General features: G+C 36.8%; 1 protein-coding gene across 2 annotated transcripts in view; it reads right to left on the reverse strand.

The window, feature by feature from the left end:
- The window catches only part of GALNT18 (polypeptide N-acetylgalactosaminyltransferase 18), a 299,862-nt gene that overhangs the window by 107,076 nt on the left and 175,743 nt on the right, over window positions 1-17,043 (reverse strand). For both annotated transcript variants that reach the window (XM_063289471.1, XM_063289470.1), the window contains exon 3: window positions 6,972-7,138. In XM_063289471.1, coding sequence (XP_063145541.1) covers window positions 6,972-7,138 — 167 coding nt within the window. The remainder of the gene's footprint in view (window positions 1-6,971; window positions 7,139-17,043) is intronic.

Raw genomic sequence — 17,043 nt, forward strand, 5'->3', positions numbered from 1 at the left:
GGTTACTATTGACTTCCATGTACAATTCAAGGTGCTGGTTTTCACCAATAAAACATGGTAATCTACAGTATGAATACCTATGGGATCCCTCTCTCCAATTGTTTCTGCCTGTATGGAGGGTTCAGCACACTGGAGTTCCCAGCGGCAAAGCAACTCCACCTTTTGGGATCTCAGAGGTGTCTTCTCTGTGGCTGTCTCTGCCCTTTGGCACAGCATTCCGCCCAAAGTCCATATGCCTCTGTTACTGGGAAGACCTGGCTTTTTCAACAGGCCTGGACAGGGTGATTTGTGACTCCATGGGTATACATTGTTTGTATTGCTGTTTCCCAATGAGGATGATTTACATTTGTTTATTACTGGCTCGGTTTAGCCTTTGTAAAACTGTTCTTTTATTTTGTATGCTGCCAAAGGTTTTATTTGACAATTGTGAGAGGTAAGGTTGATTACATAAACAAACAAACAATACAGTGAAACCTTATCCAAACTCATGGATGACCTGAGCCAAGTACTACATGTAACTATTAAAGAGCACAGTTTAAATACGTAAAAGTAAAATAAAATAAAAAGTAAAATAAGTGAAAGTGGAACTACTTTAACACCCTGAATTCTTATACCAGATCACAAGACATCCATGGTATCAGAAGCCACTGAGAGATGAAAGAAAATTTATTTCATTGGATACATTTCTCAGCAAAATGTATCCATGAGGGCAATTAAGCTACCTCATTGATAAAGCTTGCCCTAAATGCAAATTACATTTAGTCTAGATAATCTGTTTTCCTCAAAAACAGTTCGAGTTGGATTGTTATATCCACTTGAACCTTTTGTTCAAAGAGAGAAAGTTTAAAATTGAGAGATTGCTGTTACTATCTTCTAGCTCCAGAAAGGAAGAAATGGTTTCAGATTTTCTCCTTCAAAATGGTTGAGACCAAGACTGAATAGTTTGTTCAGATTAGTACAGGTTGCCTTGCAGCAGCTTTTAGTCTCTTCTAAATTTGGGATTTTATGACTTGAAAATGAATCAATTTCCTCTTAAAACCTTAATCTTGCTTACCATTTTCTATGTGTATTATATATATTTTTCCAACAAAATGTCATGACACTTTAGTAAAGGATAATCCCTGTTCTTTACAATGTGAACCTGATCAACCATGTGCTTTACTATATACAGATCTTTAAATGTTCACAGATTCAAGCTGTAATTTGATTTATTAATATGGTATTTTTTCAACCTCATAAAGCACGGTGTTCTCCACATGTTATTTCATCCTGCCTTTTAATTTTTCCAGTTATTTCAACCATGTGCAAATCTGTTACTGCTTGGAAAGTTTGCCTCAAATGTAAGAAGCTATCTTTTGAAGCATTAAGCAACAATTTAGCAGGTGCTGGGCCAAAATTTAACAGCAACAGAGCCATGCCGGAGCTGGTTCTAAGTAATCATGAGAAAATGGATAACACTTAGTAATTCTGCCCAAGATGCTCTTAGCTGGCAATTGCAAGTAACAGTGGTTTATTTTTCCTTGTTCAGCATGCACAAGGATTCCAGACAGGAATCCCATTAGTAATTGGAGAATATTATATTCCAAGTTCTTCTGAACTAAGAAAAAATGAGTTTCTGCTCCACAGATGGAACTCTACAACCAGTCTGACCACAGTAAAGTAGTCAGCTATAGACTATGGTGTGAAGATAGATAGTTACTGCTAATCCACCTTAAATTCAATCACTTTTTATCTAGTTTTGGGTAACATGGCAAATCAGAAATGAAAGACATACGTCATGCTAACTGGGACTTCTGGGAGCTCTAGTTCTAACACATCCAGAAGATACCAAATTGGAGAAGATCAAAAGTCATGGATTATTCAGTTTTATTGCTCCTGAGCTAATTAAAAGGAGTTCAGTTGGAGACTGGGAAAGGTGTAAGGGGAAAAAAAAAAGATGAAGCTTTAGAATAGCAGCATCGTAACCTTACAATGAGTTTGTTAGCCCTAGAAATACTTTATTTAGAGTGGCATATAATTAGTCTTAACATAAACTTATACTGATTTCTGATACACAATATATAACCTGGGAGGATTAAAGTGTAAAATATATATAAATCTTTTAAAACAGATGAAGCATTTTTTCCTTTCAAATTATTTTTACCAAAACTCCCAAGGAAAAGCTGACAGATGAAATGCTTAAATAAAGCTACCAAAAATGCTTCATTTGCACACTTCCAAATCGGCTTCCCATCATTTTAGTGGCATTCATACAATGGCATCTTCATGGTTTCTCTACCTCAAACTATTTTTTTAAGAAGACTTCGAAGAAGATTAAGTGGAGGCTCCACAACTATAATTGGACGAAAACTGTTCTAGGGCTTAGTGAAAATCAAAGATAATTTGCCACATGTCAACTTGCATGAATAAGTTACTGCTGTATATTTCTCAAGATAAATGTGAAGAAATGATACATGAACATACCACCAGTATCATACCGAATGTCGAGGCAGCATTAAAAAATAAGGTAATTCAAGAACTTAAAACTTGATTATGAAATGTTTTTATGTTGCTGCCTTATTAATTTTGCTGTGAGCCACCTAGGATTATTGTATAAGATAGGTGGCCATATAAGTCTTATAAACAAACAAACAAACAAACAAATAAATAAATAGTTTTTTCTTCAACTGAGAAGTTGCCTTTGGAATCTTTAATCAGTTTTCAAGCAATACTGTTACCATACTAAGCCAACTGTTTCTCTCCTATGAACTATAACATAAACATGGACCAAAATTAGGGTTTCCACAAATATAAACATAGAGAAATCACATTAACCATAAACATACAGAAAATGATTCCTCCGACTGCCTTTTCTGGTTTAAAGTGGCACCTAGTATGTCGAAGTATTTTTAAAAGAGATGAAGGTTTTGAGCAAGGTGAAGCATTTCCTTGTGAATCAAAGAGTGTTGGCAGAGTATTTGAATAAACAGAAGCAGTCTATCAGGTTGATAAACTAAAACTTCATTTGGTTCTGAAGCAAGTAGGCTCAAAGATTTCAAAGCAATGGAAACAGTCTTTAAAATGGAGGTTTACAGTAGAGTTGAATGAAAACAGTACAGAACACATTAGGCCTTTTCTTTATAAACACAAGAAGCTTTACTCAATGTTAACTCCAGAAAATCCTAAATATGTATTTTTAGCAACAAGGAGTTAAATAGTATGAATGTGCAGTGCTTCAGATTCATTTTGGAAGTGCTGTGTTTGCACTCCCACACCTTCCAAAGCAATTTTTCTGAAATGAATCAAAGCACTGCACCGCCTGCTAAATAGGTTTTCCAATTAGGACTGTACTTGGAGTGACCCTTGCTACTATATTTCTCACACAAGGGAAAAAAATCAGTCTTCATTACTGTGTGCCACTGGTAGTCCAAAAGGAATAGTCTCTGAAAGGTGCTATTGCACAAAAAGGAGGGGTAGACCTTTGCCCGGTGTTTCTCAATCTTGGCAACTTTAAGACATGTGGGCTTAAACTCCCAGAATTCTTAAAGTTAAATCTTAAAGCTGCCAAGGTTGAGAAACACTGCCTTAGCCCTTCCTTCTATTACTCGTGAGCCTGTTCTGGGCCACGGTATGGTTATCTGAATTTTTAAAAATCACCAAACTTAAAGACACCAAGAGAACAACACGTCAAGAATACCATCCTAGCATGTCAGTTGTGACAGGAGATCTGCCCTCTATAATATGTAATCTGTATCAAGAAACAGGTTGGATCTCCAGATTTCAAGCTTTGAAGGTAATAGAAAATAAGCCATAGTCTTCCCAGATTAGTTTAACTTCTCTTGTGCAAAGATTCCACTCCCTGGAGTGCTGAAGGCAAAAGCAAAATATATTTTTGAGAATGTACAGGCAAATTCTGGCTTAAGTGATTTACTTGGTAAGGCAATGAGAGTACTGTAAGGATAAAGGAGTAAATGGACAGTTTTCACACTGTTGAGAAGTGCAAAGTAGAGTTCCCTAGAAATTGGTGCTTTCTTTTATATAAATGTCTAGGAGTTGGTGTTAAGCAGTGAAGTGGCTATGTTTGCTGATGATACCAAACTGTTCATGATGGTAAAATAAAAAAGTGATTGTGAGGTGTTCAAAAAGAACCTCTCTCTCCAGACTAGGAGAATGGATTTCTAAATGGCAAATGTATCTGAGTGTAAACAAATGTGAAATGATGCATGTTGATATAGAAAATTCAAAGTTCATCTATATATTAATGGGATCCGAAGTGTCAGAGATGGACCAGGAGTCACAGTATACAGCTCAATGTAAATGTCAACCCAGTATGCAGCTGCGGTAAAACAAGGCAAGTTCCCTGCTTGAAATTATTAGGAAGGAAAATGAAAATAGATCTGCTGATATAATAATGCCCTTATAAAATATGGTGAAACCACACTTGGAACATTTTGTATAGTTCTTGTCACTGTACATTATAGCGCCAGGAAAGATGGAAAAAACACCAGCCAAAATGATTAGGGACTAGAGTTTATAAGATTTATAGGACTTCCATTATGAGCAATGAAGGTTTTTTAGCCTGGAATGAAGGAGGTAAGGGGAGCCATGACAGAGACATATAAATTTTGCGTGGCATAGATAACTTGGATAAACAAAGGTTTTTCTCTCACACAAATAATGTTAGAGAAAGTATACATTTAATCTAAATGGTGGGAGATTCAGGACAGACCATTTCAGGAGTAAGCCAAAAGTCAGCAAGTTTTAGGCCAGAGTTGGAAATTATGTAAACGCTTAAAAACTATTCAGCTTCAAGATAACCAAGCACCATTTAAAAAGTCAATTATTGAATGGGACAGATGGTAAAAAGAAAGGTATGAGATTGAATCACCATGGGAATCAGAGGGACCTGCATATTCGTACAGCAATGGGCAAGCAACTGTCCATTTAAGCCTCCTCCTTGCTGACAATAAAGATTCTTATCCGGAAGAGCTGTCTTTGAGACATCTTCTGCCTTCTAGCCTAGGATCTGAGTTTTGCCATGTAAAGTCTGGAGATTTGCAGTTTACTGCTCACTCTTGGTCACTCAAGCCCAGCTACCTCATAGCCTAAATTCACTCCCATTGCTATGAGAGGAAAGGCATTGTCTAAAGATCAAGAATTGACGTGATGGCTACTGTTGACTGTTGATCAAGTGGCCAATGCCTTTCTCCAGTAACCGAACCAATGGCCACCCAGATGGACCAGCCAGCCTAGACAATGAATCAATTTGCCTAACAGGTGGGACAACTTGCCTAACAGGTAGGACAGAACTAACCATTACAACAGTAACACTTTTTGATTAGAAAAATATGATGGAATCCAAATAAATTTAATTCCTTTCTTGCTCAGTGTCTACTATATTCCTGAGACTAGATGATTCCCCATTGAGTGAGCCTCCATATAATTTATAATTAGCCTTTAATTATATTATTCGTGTTCAGTGCAGAATTATGCTGTTGAGTTTCAACTACTACCACAGGATATGGGCTAGAATGAAAGAGGCTTTAATCAACCAGTTCAGAGATGGGCTATCAGATGAAACATAACACAAGCTCGTTTATAAAGTTACTCAGACATTATGACTGCATAGAAAACTCAAGGAATTTCAGGAGAGTTAAGGCATGAGGGGAAGACACTACTAGTTGTTTTCATATCTTTCTCTTTCTATCCAATTTGGCATTTGAAACTTTAGAGGATAAAACTCTGCATTAGGTAGCCCCCAGGGAGATTCACTGTCTGCCAAGAAAAGTTGTCACACCAAAGAACTCTGACACTTTGCCTGGGACTATGTACTTTGTTAATCTCCCTGCTTCTGAAGCATAATTGTAGGGAGGGCAGGCATTTTACCAACAGATGTGTTAAACACCCCAGATCGGGCATTTTGGGATAAAAATTTGTCACGTATCTGACCAAAATGTAAGTGGAGCATAAATATGGTGAGTTGTGCATCAACATTAAGCCATTACATTTGGCTATTACAGCTGTTCTACAATCCAGACAGTCATTGGAATACAACTGCAGGCCATAGTAACTTCAGGTATCACAGGCATCAGCACAGAATCAACCAGTGCTCACAACTATATTTCCCATATGCTGCTTGTTCAATCTTTTGTTAGGGTTGAGACTATTGATGGTTGGTTTTTTTTTCCCTCAGGACCCAATAAAGAACATCTGGAACCTCAAAACCTCACCAAGCATTCCTCCAATTTTATTTTGTCTCCCTAACTGATTTTTCTAATAGCCCTCCTACTCTCTTCCCCTCATTTTTGAAGTCTTACCCAAACTGGACTTACAATCTGATTGTAATGGTTTCATTTGTTTTTATTTATGTTCAGCAATAAATTTTTTTTTTTCTGTCTGAGCTTTGTCTATGAAACTTCTACTGAGTTCAAGCCTAGGATCTGACTATTGCCATGTAAGGTCTGAGCTGAGCATGACAGAAAGAAAGAGGGAAATACGTTTTACATGCACATAATTAAACTGTGGTAAAAGCTGTGGTAAGGGCAAGCAACTGGGGTGGTTTTAAAAAGGGACTGGACAAGTTCATTGAGTAGCAGACTATCAATGACTAATACTGATAGTTGTTCATTACTTCCTCAATCATACGCAGTATGACTGAAATACTGGTTGCTGGGAAATGGAATTGGAAGGAGGCCATCAACATCTTGCTCAGGCTTGTGAGCTTCCCAAAGACATCCAGTTGGCCACTGTGAGACAGAATGCTGGACCAGATGGGCCTAACAGCCTGATGAAGAGTTCTTTTTATGAAATGATGCATTTAGTGCAGATATAAAAAGAGAAACAAATATTGGGGAATAAGGGATCTTGACTAGCTTTGTTCTTTAGAGCATCTTGCCAACTACAGCATCAAAGTCATCTTGAGCCCAGAATGATTTAAGAATGCATCAGAACACACACAAAAACATGCCATCTCCTTGGTACATACTACTCACCATTATTACTATTGTCATCCACTAAAATAATCTCTTTCAACAAATGAGCAGGAGTCCTGTCGATGGCAGAATGAATGGACCGCAGAATCACTGAAAGAGCTTCATTCACAAATATGAAAATGATGCTGACCTCAGGAAGACTCTCTGGAAAGGTGAGGTTCTTGCACCTTTGGGGGGAAAAAAGAGAATCTAAAATTAAATTAATTTTTTTTAATTTAAATATTTAAAGTAGCAAATTTGTACCCATACTTGAGAAATTCCAGGTGATTCCAAGCTTAATGTGAATGAGCCCTGTAACAACAAAATAAAGATATTCAGAGACAGTGGCTCACCCCAAACTTATATTCGTTTCTTTACTGAATATATACTTTAACATTTGAGCAATGGCTTAAACTAGGCTGATGAGCAAGGACCTTTCAGATGATCAAAAAAATCCCCACCAAAATCCACCCAACTTTCCTTGTCACATGAAATATTTTTTCAATCTTGATTGGTTCCTGCCTAGCTACTGGAAAGGCATACATATTTCATTTAAGTTCTTTAAACTGTATGACAATCTTTCAGCTATTGCATTGTTAGATCCACTGGGAATTGTCATGACTGAGCTGAAGTAGCAGTTTTCTCCAGTGTTATCATACTTGAGACAGGCTTCAAAACAGTATTGATTACCCCCAGTCAACTGGATCTTTGGCCCCCAAATGGGAGTTGATTTTCTGGAAACTCATCATTCTCACAGATTGAAAAGAAAATTCTCAAAAATGATCTTTAAAACAGCTGATCATGCATTACTTGAAACTGTCAAACTGGCAGCATTTCAAAACAAGGGTAAAAATATTAAAGCTTAGATATGATCACTAGGGTTAGGGTTCTTATACACATTTTCTCCTTATTAACCCAAATTGTCATGAGTAAGGATGGTGAGCAGGGGGCTCCCATCCAGGCTGTAAAGCGCATGCGTAGTACTGAGGAATTAAGCAGCCATTCAAAGAGACACAGATCGGGCCCGCCTTAGCCTTTGGGGTTTATATGTCTGGGTTTTTCCCACGCTTATTCAGTTTGTTAGGATTGTTTATGTAGCAGTAATAAACATTAGAGAACTACTCCTTGTCTCAGGGTGTGTCTCACTGTTAGGACACAAATTAAGTTATTTAACCTGAATGTAGTGCTGCATATTTTAAGCATGACCCTAATTTTGTGAAGTGCTTGGCTTGTTATACCTAGTTGATTTTAATGTACCTGTTAGCATGCAATCTCAAAGCCATCCCTTTGTGCCATATCTCTAAACAGAGATTACCAGATATATTGTCATTATTATTTGTGAAGGTATAATATATTAAAATAAGAGGACTTTGTATATCTATAGTCCCTCTAATAACTTTCAGTTGTATCTAGTGGTTACCTATGTGGTGATTCTCAAAAAAAAAGTGCAAATCCAAATGAACTGTTGTCATGGTTGCCAGAAAAATATGCAAAACGAACTGTTCATATTCTATTTCAAACACAGTTGACAGCAAAGGGGAAAGTACTCTGTAGGTCTTTCCATAAGTATTCATATACAAATCAAATGTGTTCTGGATGGAATTACTGTTGTTCCTCATAATAGAAGGAGTATAGTAAGCAGCATGCAGATAGGTCACTTAGGATAATGAGAAATTATTTTTCCATATTAGGCTAACCATTTTCAATCTGTTGTCAAATGCATTTCCATCACAAATAGATTGAATTCCATTTTGCATTCTATTAAAATGCAAAATTCTCCTACAGAAGCTCCCAAACACTACAGATGTGGCAAAGCTGTTTGGCATCCCAAGCACCTTCAGTTCAGACAAATACACCTTTTAGGAGACAGGAAGAGGGAGAGGGAGCATATGCACGTCTTCTCTGTATTGCTCCAATTGTAGCATATATGATTTAGTATGTGTATTTTTAATGTGCTCCTTTAGTGCACAGTATTGCATCTGCTGTTTACTTTTTTAAATGTCCTTCTTGTTCACTGGTCTAATTGAAACTGCTCAATTGAAGTCAGACAGAGGAAAAATTAAAGAATAAATCTGCAGTCAGTTTGTGGATGACAGACATCAAGTGCTGGTTGGAGGAAGGGGCAACACTGTCAAGGAACACCAGGAGAAGTTCTTGGTGGAACAGGAACAAAGCAGAACCAACCAAAAACCAAATAACAAGGAGAGCCATCATGCAGGCAAGTACTAGGAAGCGGATGTGAGGGCTGGAGCCAGACCCTAAGAGAAGAATATCAAGTGGGATACAGCAAAAAGAGAAAAAGGTATCAATTCATACTTTTAACTATTTTTAGTAGAAAAGCAGGATAAAATATTACAAATAAACACAAGTGGTGGTAACAATGAAGGACATCTGCTACCGTCAGTCAAAAATCCCACTGATAAGGATGGCTTGCGCCCTGGTTACTTTCTGGACCATCTTCTTCAGCTAAACTCTGCCTGCACTACATGGGCAAGTAGGGAGAGGATGCTCTGGGTGAAAGAGGCTGAGACCTAGAGAATGACATTTTCAGCAGTAGCTCCTTCTCTGTGAAGCAGATTCCTCCTCTGAGATCATGTGTGTTCCTACCTAATAGCATTTGGCTGAACGGTGAAAGCAATCATCTTCAGGGGAACATCTGGACCTACTTGTTAGCAGCAACACTTTTTGATTAGTATTTTTATTACAAGTATTTTGGATTTAATAGATGATGATGATGATGATGATGATGATGATGATGATTTTATCCTGCCTCTCTCTCTCCCTCTTTCAAAACCTCAAGGTGGCGAATATATCTAATGCTCCCACCTCCTATTTTCTGCTCAACAACAGTTCTGTGAGGTGGGTTGGGCTGAGAAAAAGCAACTGGCCCAAAGTCACCCAGCTGGCTTTCATGCCAAAAGAAGGCCTAGAACTCACAGTCTCCTGGTTTCTGGGCCAGCACCTTAACACTATACCAAACTTCACTCTTCCTAACAAAAGGTCCAGTCTTGAAAGTTTTGAACCAGAAACTAGTTTCAGTTTTGAAGGATGGTCCATTCAATTCTTTGAAGAATTCTAGATAAAGAAAGGAAAAAAAACCTGGACTGCTTACCTGTGAGCTTTGTTGCTCAGGAACTGAGAGGACACCACCCCTCTGAATCACAAGGATCGGAAATAAGAATGGAACTATAACTCTAGTTATTATTGCTGTTCTAAAACCAATACTCAAATGCTACAGTTTGGTCCATTTTTTTGCAACTGGAAATGGTAGTGTAATGAGGCAAGACTCTCTCTGAGCCTGGTTATAAAATTTATTGAAATAATAATAATAATTTGTTAAACTTGTATGCCTCCCTGACTCCCAACGACTCTCGGCACCTCTGCCTGAGATTAGACTATTATCCATCTAAAAAATACAGAAATAATCATTACAGAGAGAAAACAGCCCACAAACAGCTCAACCATCTAATATAGCTCTAGGCTACATAAGAGTCAGACAGACAGAAAGACAAACAGAGAACAGATAGTCAACAAAGGAACTTTGAAACATTTCCGAAGCAGAAAGAAATAGGTTCTCTTGGATACAGTATATGTTCTTTTTAAATACACCTCTTCATTTTTTCTTCAAGCTGTGCTCTGAAGAAGTATTACAGGTGAAATTTAAAATAAAATTCCTCTGGATAAATTACAGTAATTTGAAGGCTATCTTTTATTAAGATTCAACATGCTGCAAAGAAGCCAAGGCTACTCAATAAAACTCATGAGGGATGAGCTATTGTAGTGCAAATGCTCTTTTTATTAATGTTTAACCCACTGCAAAAAATTAATGTTGCATGTCCATTATATTATCAGTTTGCTTAACATCTGTAGGCTCATGAATAATATTCCATGAATCAATAAGCTAACCAGGCTACTGCTGTATGTTCAGTTCAGTTCAGTTCAGTAAGAAAGAAGTCTTTAATATGGCTTCATATGTCAATATCAGTGCATAAACAAAGAACATTTGAAAGCATAAGGTTTAGATTATAAAAGACTCACCTGATTTTAAAAATGAGAGAAAATATTGAATACTAACAGTGTTGCCAAAAGGTCAAGGTGTAATACAAGTATAATGGGCTCTTGGTTGTTTAAGCTTCTTCTACTATAGAGTTAAAAATATTTCTGATTTCTTTTTAATATATTAATTCTCAGACTAAACATTAACCTATAACATTATCTTTGCCATTTAAGTATTAATATTCTTTACTGAAAGCCAAGAACAAGAATTGTAAATAAATTACTTTTTACATCACGAATGAAGACCTTGTGGTCATCCAAAAGTATTAGTCTGAATTCCCAACATCCCTTACCACTGGTCATGGTGCTTTGAGGCTATAGGTGTTGAAACTCAACAACATCCGGAGCACCTCATTACCTATCCCCATACTACATGAATTGATGAAGAATTTGAGACTCAGATAGTGTATTAATGGGGGGGAAATGCAGGGGTCATTAAGCAAGGACCTCACGTGACCTCAACTTCCAACTTTCTACTGGCTTCCCCACTGATTTTGCTTGTGGGAAGCTGGCAGGGAACATCAGAAATCATGATCACGGAACCATGTCTGAGCACCCAAATCACAATCATGTGGCTGTGGGGATGCTGTGACAGCTGGAACTCCAAGGACCGGTCATAGCTTCCACTCATTCAGTGCTGTCATAAGTGTGAATGGTCACTGAACGAGTGGTCATTAAACGAGGACCTGTATTTTTGAGTACATAGGTATCTCCCATTCTCTTGCATGTGTACATGTATAGACCATGATTTGGACAATATCTGAGGCCTATTTGCTACTCTTTTCACTTGACCCATGATTAAACTAGGAAATATGTAGTTATCCAGTTGCCTATTTCATCTAAAACTATGAATATCAGTTCATAAAAAGTCATATTAAGCCATTCTTAAGATGCTGCCTTCACTGAACTCATACATCATCTGTTTAGAACAAGATAAGTTAGCTGAAAAGTATTTAGAACACAGAATCCATGAAAAGAAAGTAACATATGTTCAGTTCGGGGATCGTGACAACCTCAGGCAGGAGGTGACAGAATCCCTATGAATAAGATTGTTTCAGTACCAAATGTCCCCAGATAATGATACTTACATTCAAATAGGATATTCCAATCTCTTTCTTTCTACATATTTTTCTTATTTCCTATAGCCTTACTACTTTCTAATTTATTCCGAGTTTAATCTTATAGCTGTGGTTCTAACAACTTCTTTACTACTCATCCAATCATCTTACTCTATCCACTACCTTTTATCTATAGTCTTATCCTGTTTTATCCTATAGCTATGACCTCTTACCCTACCCTTTGTGACAGCCAGCATTTACACAAACAACTCTTCATTGAATCTGGAATATAGTCTGCTTCCCTGTACCATTTATTACATTCATTTATACAAATTTCAAGTGGAAAATGCAAACAATATCTTATATTACAAATTATAATGTAAATTATGCTATACATTACCTCAATAGAATGAAATAAAACATACATATTGAGCAGAACTGGATTTATACTCTAGATGAGCTGAAAAAATATGAGTCCAAATTATAAAACTACATGCACAAACTACATTAAATACCACTGTTTATTCCCCTGACAAATTACGTCCATTTTACAGTGCATTTTAAGTAGGACAGAAACATTCACATTTCAGCAGAGATAGATCAAAGGCAACGTCTGATATATACAGAAGGAAAGAATAAATTGGGGTCATTTGAAGTAGCTCTGAGATAATATTATGATGAAATATGATAGCAGCTTGATTTTAAAAGATTTAAAAAAAAATAGAAAGAGAATGATGGACTAGCACCACTAAAGGATGGGCAATGTTACAGCAAAACATGTTGAATATACAAAAATTACTTCCTACCAATGGAAAAAAAAATATGGAAAATAAAAGGCACCATAGAGTTGAAGAATTTATTTCCCTTAAGTGTTTAAAGAGGAGATTGGACAGGTATCAATAGGGAATGGTTTCAGCAGATATAAATTTGTCTGCAGAAGACTGAACAAGATACTCTGGTTATTATTCCCCTGCTCTCTTTTAAAGTTACAGGTCAGGGGTCTCAAATTCTAATAATTGGTTAACCTGAGGGCCAGAACAGTGAACCTGTTTCATACATGAATACAAAAGTCTCTACTGGATCACAGATAAAGAAAATGAAGAATATCAACATATTTTTTTTAAAAAAAACTTTATCCTAAGTCAACCATATATCTTATATACATATAAAATCCAGATCTGAACTATATTTAAATTCATTTAAATTTCATCTGACAAATGCTCACATTTAGAAACAGCATATTCAAATGTACTAAACCGGGCATAAATTCTGACTGGATTACATGAGATTAGATGAAATTAGGGAAGATAGGAATCTACCCTAACAATGAATTAATTCTGTCACATTATTTAAATTGTTTATTGCCCTATTTTTCATCACCCATTTTAAGGCTCCTTGGAAGAGGGGCCCTTTATTTTGAAGGAATTTATTTCAGTTTTGCCTGGGGAGAAATGCACCCACTCCAAAAAGGGTCATTTGCAGAAGTATTTTTACCTGTTCTTCTTGAAAAAGATATCCTCCTTCTTGAGAAATTGGGCTAAACATGATTTCTTTGGTACATAGTAAATCTTGGGGGGAAAACAACTGGTGGAGGGGAGAGGTGCCTGTTAAAGCACAATTGATTACATGGGGAATTTTGAGCCCACAAAGCACTCATACATAAGAAAACTTACTTTCCTGATTACTGTTTCTTCTCAAAACAGGTTTTCACTGTTATCAGTCTTTACACTGATTCATCAGAGATCAGAGAATTGTCGTTTGGGGTAAAATCTGTTGTTGCCTGAAGATCAGACAAAATTCCATTAAATCCAAAGACTGTTAAATCCAGGTCCATCAAATCAAGGATTTGCTGTATTATATTGGTGAAAGGGTTTGTGTGTGTATGTGTTGTAGATTACTGGAATGTGAATTCTTCAACCAGGTGCTGAATGAAGCTGAATGCAGTTGTTATTTCCATTTCATCTTTTCATCAGTTTTGAAATTAAAATTAATTAATTTTTAATTCAATTCAAACCTAACTTTAACCCTAACATTAAAATACTAGGGACAGCAGAAATAAAACCAGTGTCACCTTTAATCTGTTATAGCCCCAACCATCTGGAACAAGGCAGAACTGCACAGACTTCTCAGCTGGCTAATCCAATCAAACCTACCAGCCACAGATCACTTATGGGTCCTGATGAAGAAAGGCCCACAACATCCAGCTGAATCTTCCTGAGTTACCCCTTTGCAAAAGAAATTAATGCATTCTGAAAATGGCTCAGGATGCCCACTTCCCAGCCAGCCTGATCAACCAAATTCCATACTCACAACCAGCCCCAAAGCAAATTTTGTTTGGCTTGAGACATTTATAAGACTAATTCAAGTGCAAAAGTCAACTTTTTTTAAAAAAATGCATCTTTTAAAAGTTTTTGAGCAGAGAAATGTCAGAACTTTCTGAATGGTATTCTAGCCAAACTACATGTAACAAATCCTAGAGGAGCAGAGACCTATTTTAGTTTATGTAGCACACTGGCTTTTATATGCAAATGCTGCATTTCATTTCAAATGCAAAGGTAAACATTAGTGAAAACCAAGTCTCTGTGATGGAAAAAGAAAAGTTTCTGTTGGCTTGTCCCTTTATTCCATACATCCTCACTGGGAATGGACCATGTGCCTCATTCACTCCCCTCTGTTCTCTTCAACTATTTCTCCAAAATTTCTGTTAGTTGAAAACGTTATCTCTGCCATACAGATGCACTACAGGGAACCTGATCAGGAACAGAAAGTTATTATCCAGCTGAACTGAAAGAATAGCTGTGCTTCTGGCCCAATGTAGATTCTAAACTCTACAGTTAAATAACACTTTGCAACATTTTCTTCACGATGAAGTCTAGATAACTGCATTCCCTACAAAGCATATTTCCTGAGTAGAGCTTGCACATCAGTTCACATTGCCAGACTGACCTCTAATTTCATAATGAGTAGAGGCTGAACGTTTTACTCATATCATGACATTTATCAAACTTCACAGATGAGTTTTATCAAACAGATTTGTCTCACGCAGCTTCCACAATCCATTTGCAATTACCAAAAAAAGAGGTTCCCATTAAAATTAGTATGATCTCATCACTTCAGACTTTGACTTTCTTTAATGCTATAATGATACAAAGAGCTTGTATGACTCAAAGCAGATTTTTAAATTATATCTGTAATCCCTATCCCATACTCCACATAGATCCTGTATCATGCAGGCAGTAGGCATAGGAAGTGAGAAGTGACTCTTAGAGGTGTCATATTATCCCTGTGTGAAAACAGCTACTAGTCGCTGGTTGCTTTCCAAGCTCAATTCAAGATGTTTGCCTTGTATACAAAGGCTTCCATGGTTTAGTTCCAAATACTGGTAGATCACCTTCTCCCCTAAAGTCTGCCCCATGTTCTTAGATGTTCAATGGGGTACTTTTTACAGGTCTCAGCTTGCATATGTGTAAAATGCCAGTGAATTCTGCTTTTTCCATGGTGGGATTTTCATTTTGAACAAACAGCCGCTGGAACTAAAGCAAGCCCTCTCCTTAGCTAGTAGTCTAAAGTCTATCATTTTGACTCAAGACTTTTAGACTTTTAGGGGTCTATGCTGCTGCTTCGTAATTGTTTACATATGATTTTTAATGTTTATATATTGGTATAATAAGCTACCTAGGCCCATTTCATTAAATAATATGTGTGATCTTGACTCAGCCACAGAAATATATCACTTTTTGACGACATGTTTGGAATTTATCATAGGATTCTAAAAGGATGAATTACTTGAGGATCCTTACAATACATTTTCAGTTACTTAAAGTACTATTTTTGATTGTCTAATGGGTACCTTGTATGTGTTTCATACATACTTGAAACCCATTGAATGCATTTTGTTTTTTGGTTTTGGTGCCTTCGAGTCAGTCTTGACTCCTGGCGACTGCCTGGACAAGTCCTTGCAGTTTTCTTGGCAAGGTTTCGGAAGTCGTTTGCCATTGCTAGCTTCTCAGGGCTGAGAGAAAAGGCCTGGCCCAAGGTCACAGCACTGGCTTTGTGGCTAAGGCAGGGCTAGAACTCACAGTCTCCTGGTTTCTAGCATGATGCCTTAACCATTACACCAAAGTGGCATTTAGGTATGTTATTTCATTTATTTTTTCAATCCCTTATTAGAGAGGTATCTTATCAAAATGAATTGAGACTTACTTACAATCTCTTTATTACAGTCTCTTTCACACCAATTTTCTTTCTTTTCTTCATGAAAACTACAGTCAGCATATTTATTACTTGGTATTTGTTTAAAATCTCAATTTCCAGTAAAAATTTCAACTCTAACATTGTGTTCATTTCTTCTTTCTGTCTAAATTTTTATAGGGAGAACTATAAAATCTCAAACTGAAGATCTTGGGGATCATTATCTGATAAAGGAAATAAGAAGAAGAGACAGGTCTACATTCAAGCACAGATGTCTTGTTAACACTAGACTTTTTCTAAATTAATTTTCAATTTTTAAGAGGAGACAGATTGTTCAGAATTATGCTGTTAAATAGATACAGACTGGAATGAACATCTAATAGAATGCTTCAAATACCTTGTCTTTTAATCTATTCTCAAGCACACCAATATTTTTGTTTTACCTGAGATATGAGCAGAAGCTCACCAGGTATGTCCCTTGAACAAAAAAGGTAAGTTTCTTTCAATGATTTTACCAGTTAACAGAAGCAATAATACTGCATGTATTAGATACATGGATTCTTCTCATAATCAATTTCGTAATGTGATAATCACTGAAACAAACAAAGTTGTCATTGTCTTCCACTTCCTCTTCTTCTCAGGGTTTGTCCTACTTGGTTGCATAGTCTTCTCACTTCCACTGTGCATACCATTTCACACAGCCTGCAGCATCTCTACAGCTGAGTTTCACATGGCATGTATCATCTTTTAATCAGTCAAGTTTGGGTTGTCCTTTTGGCCAGCAACTT

The sequence above is a fragment of the Candoia aspera genome, chromosome 1 (assembly GCF_035149785.1).
Source record: "Candoia aspera isolate rCanAsp1 chromosome 1, rCanAsp1.hap2, whole genome shotgun sequence".
NCBI classification, from domain to species: Eukaryota; Metazoa; Chordata; class Lepidosauria; order Squamata; family Boidae; genus Candoia; species Candoia aspera.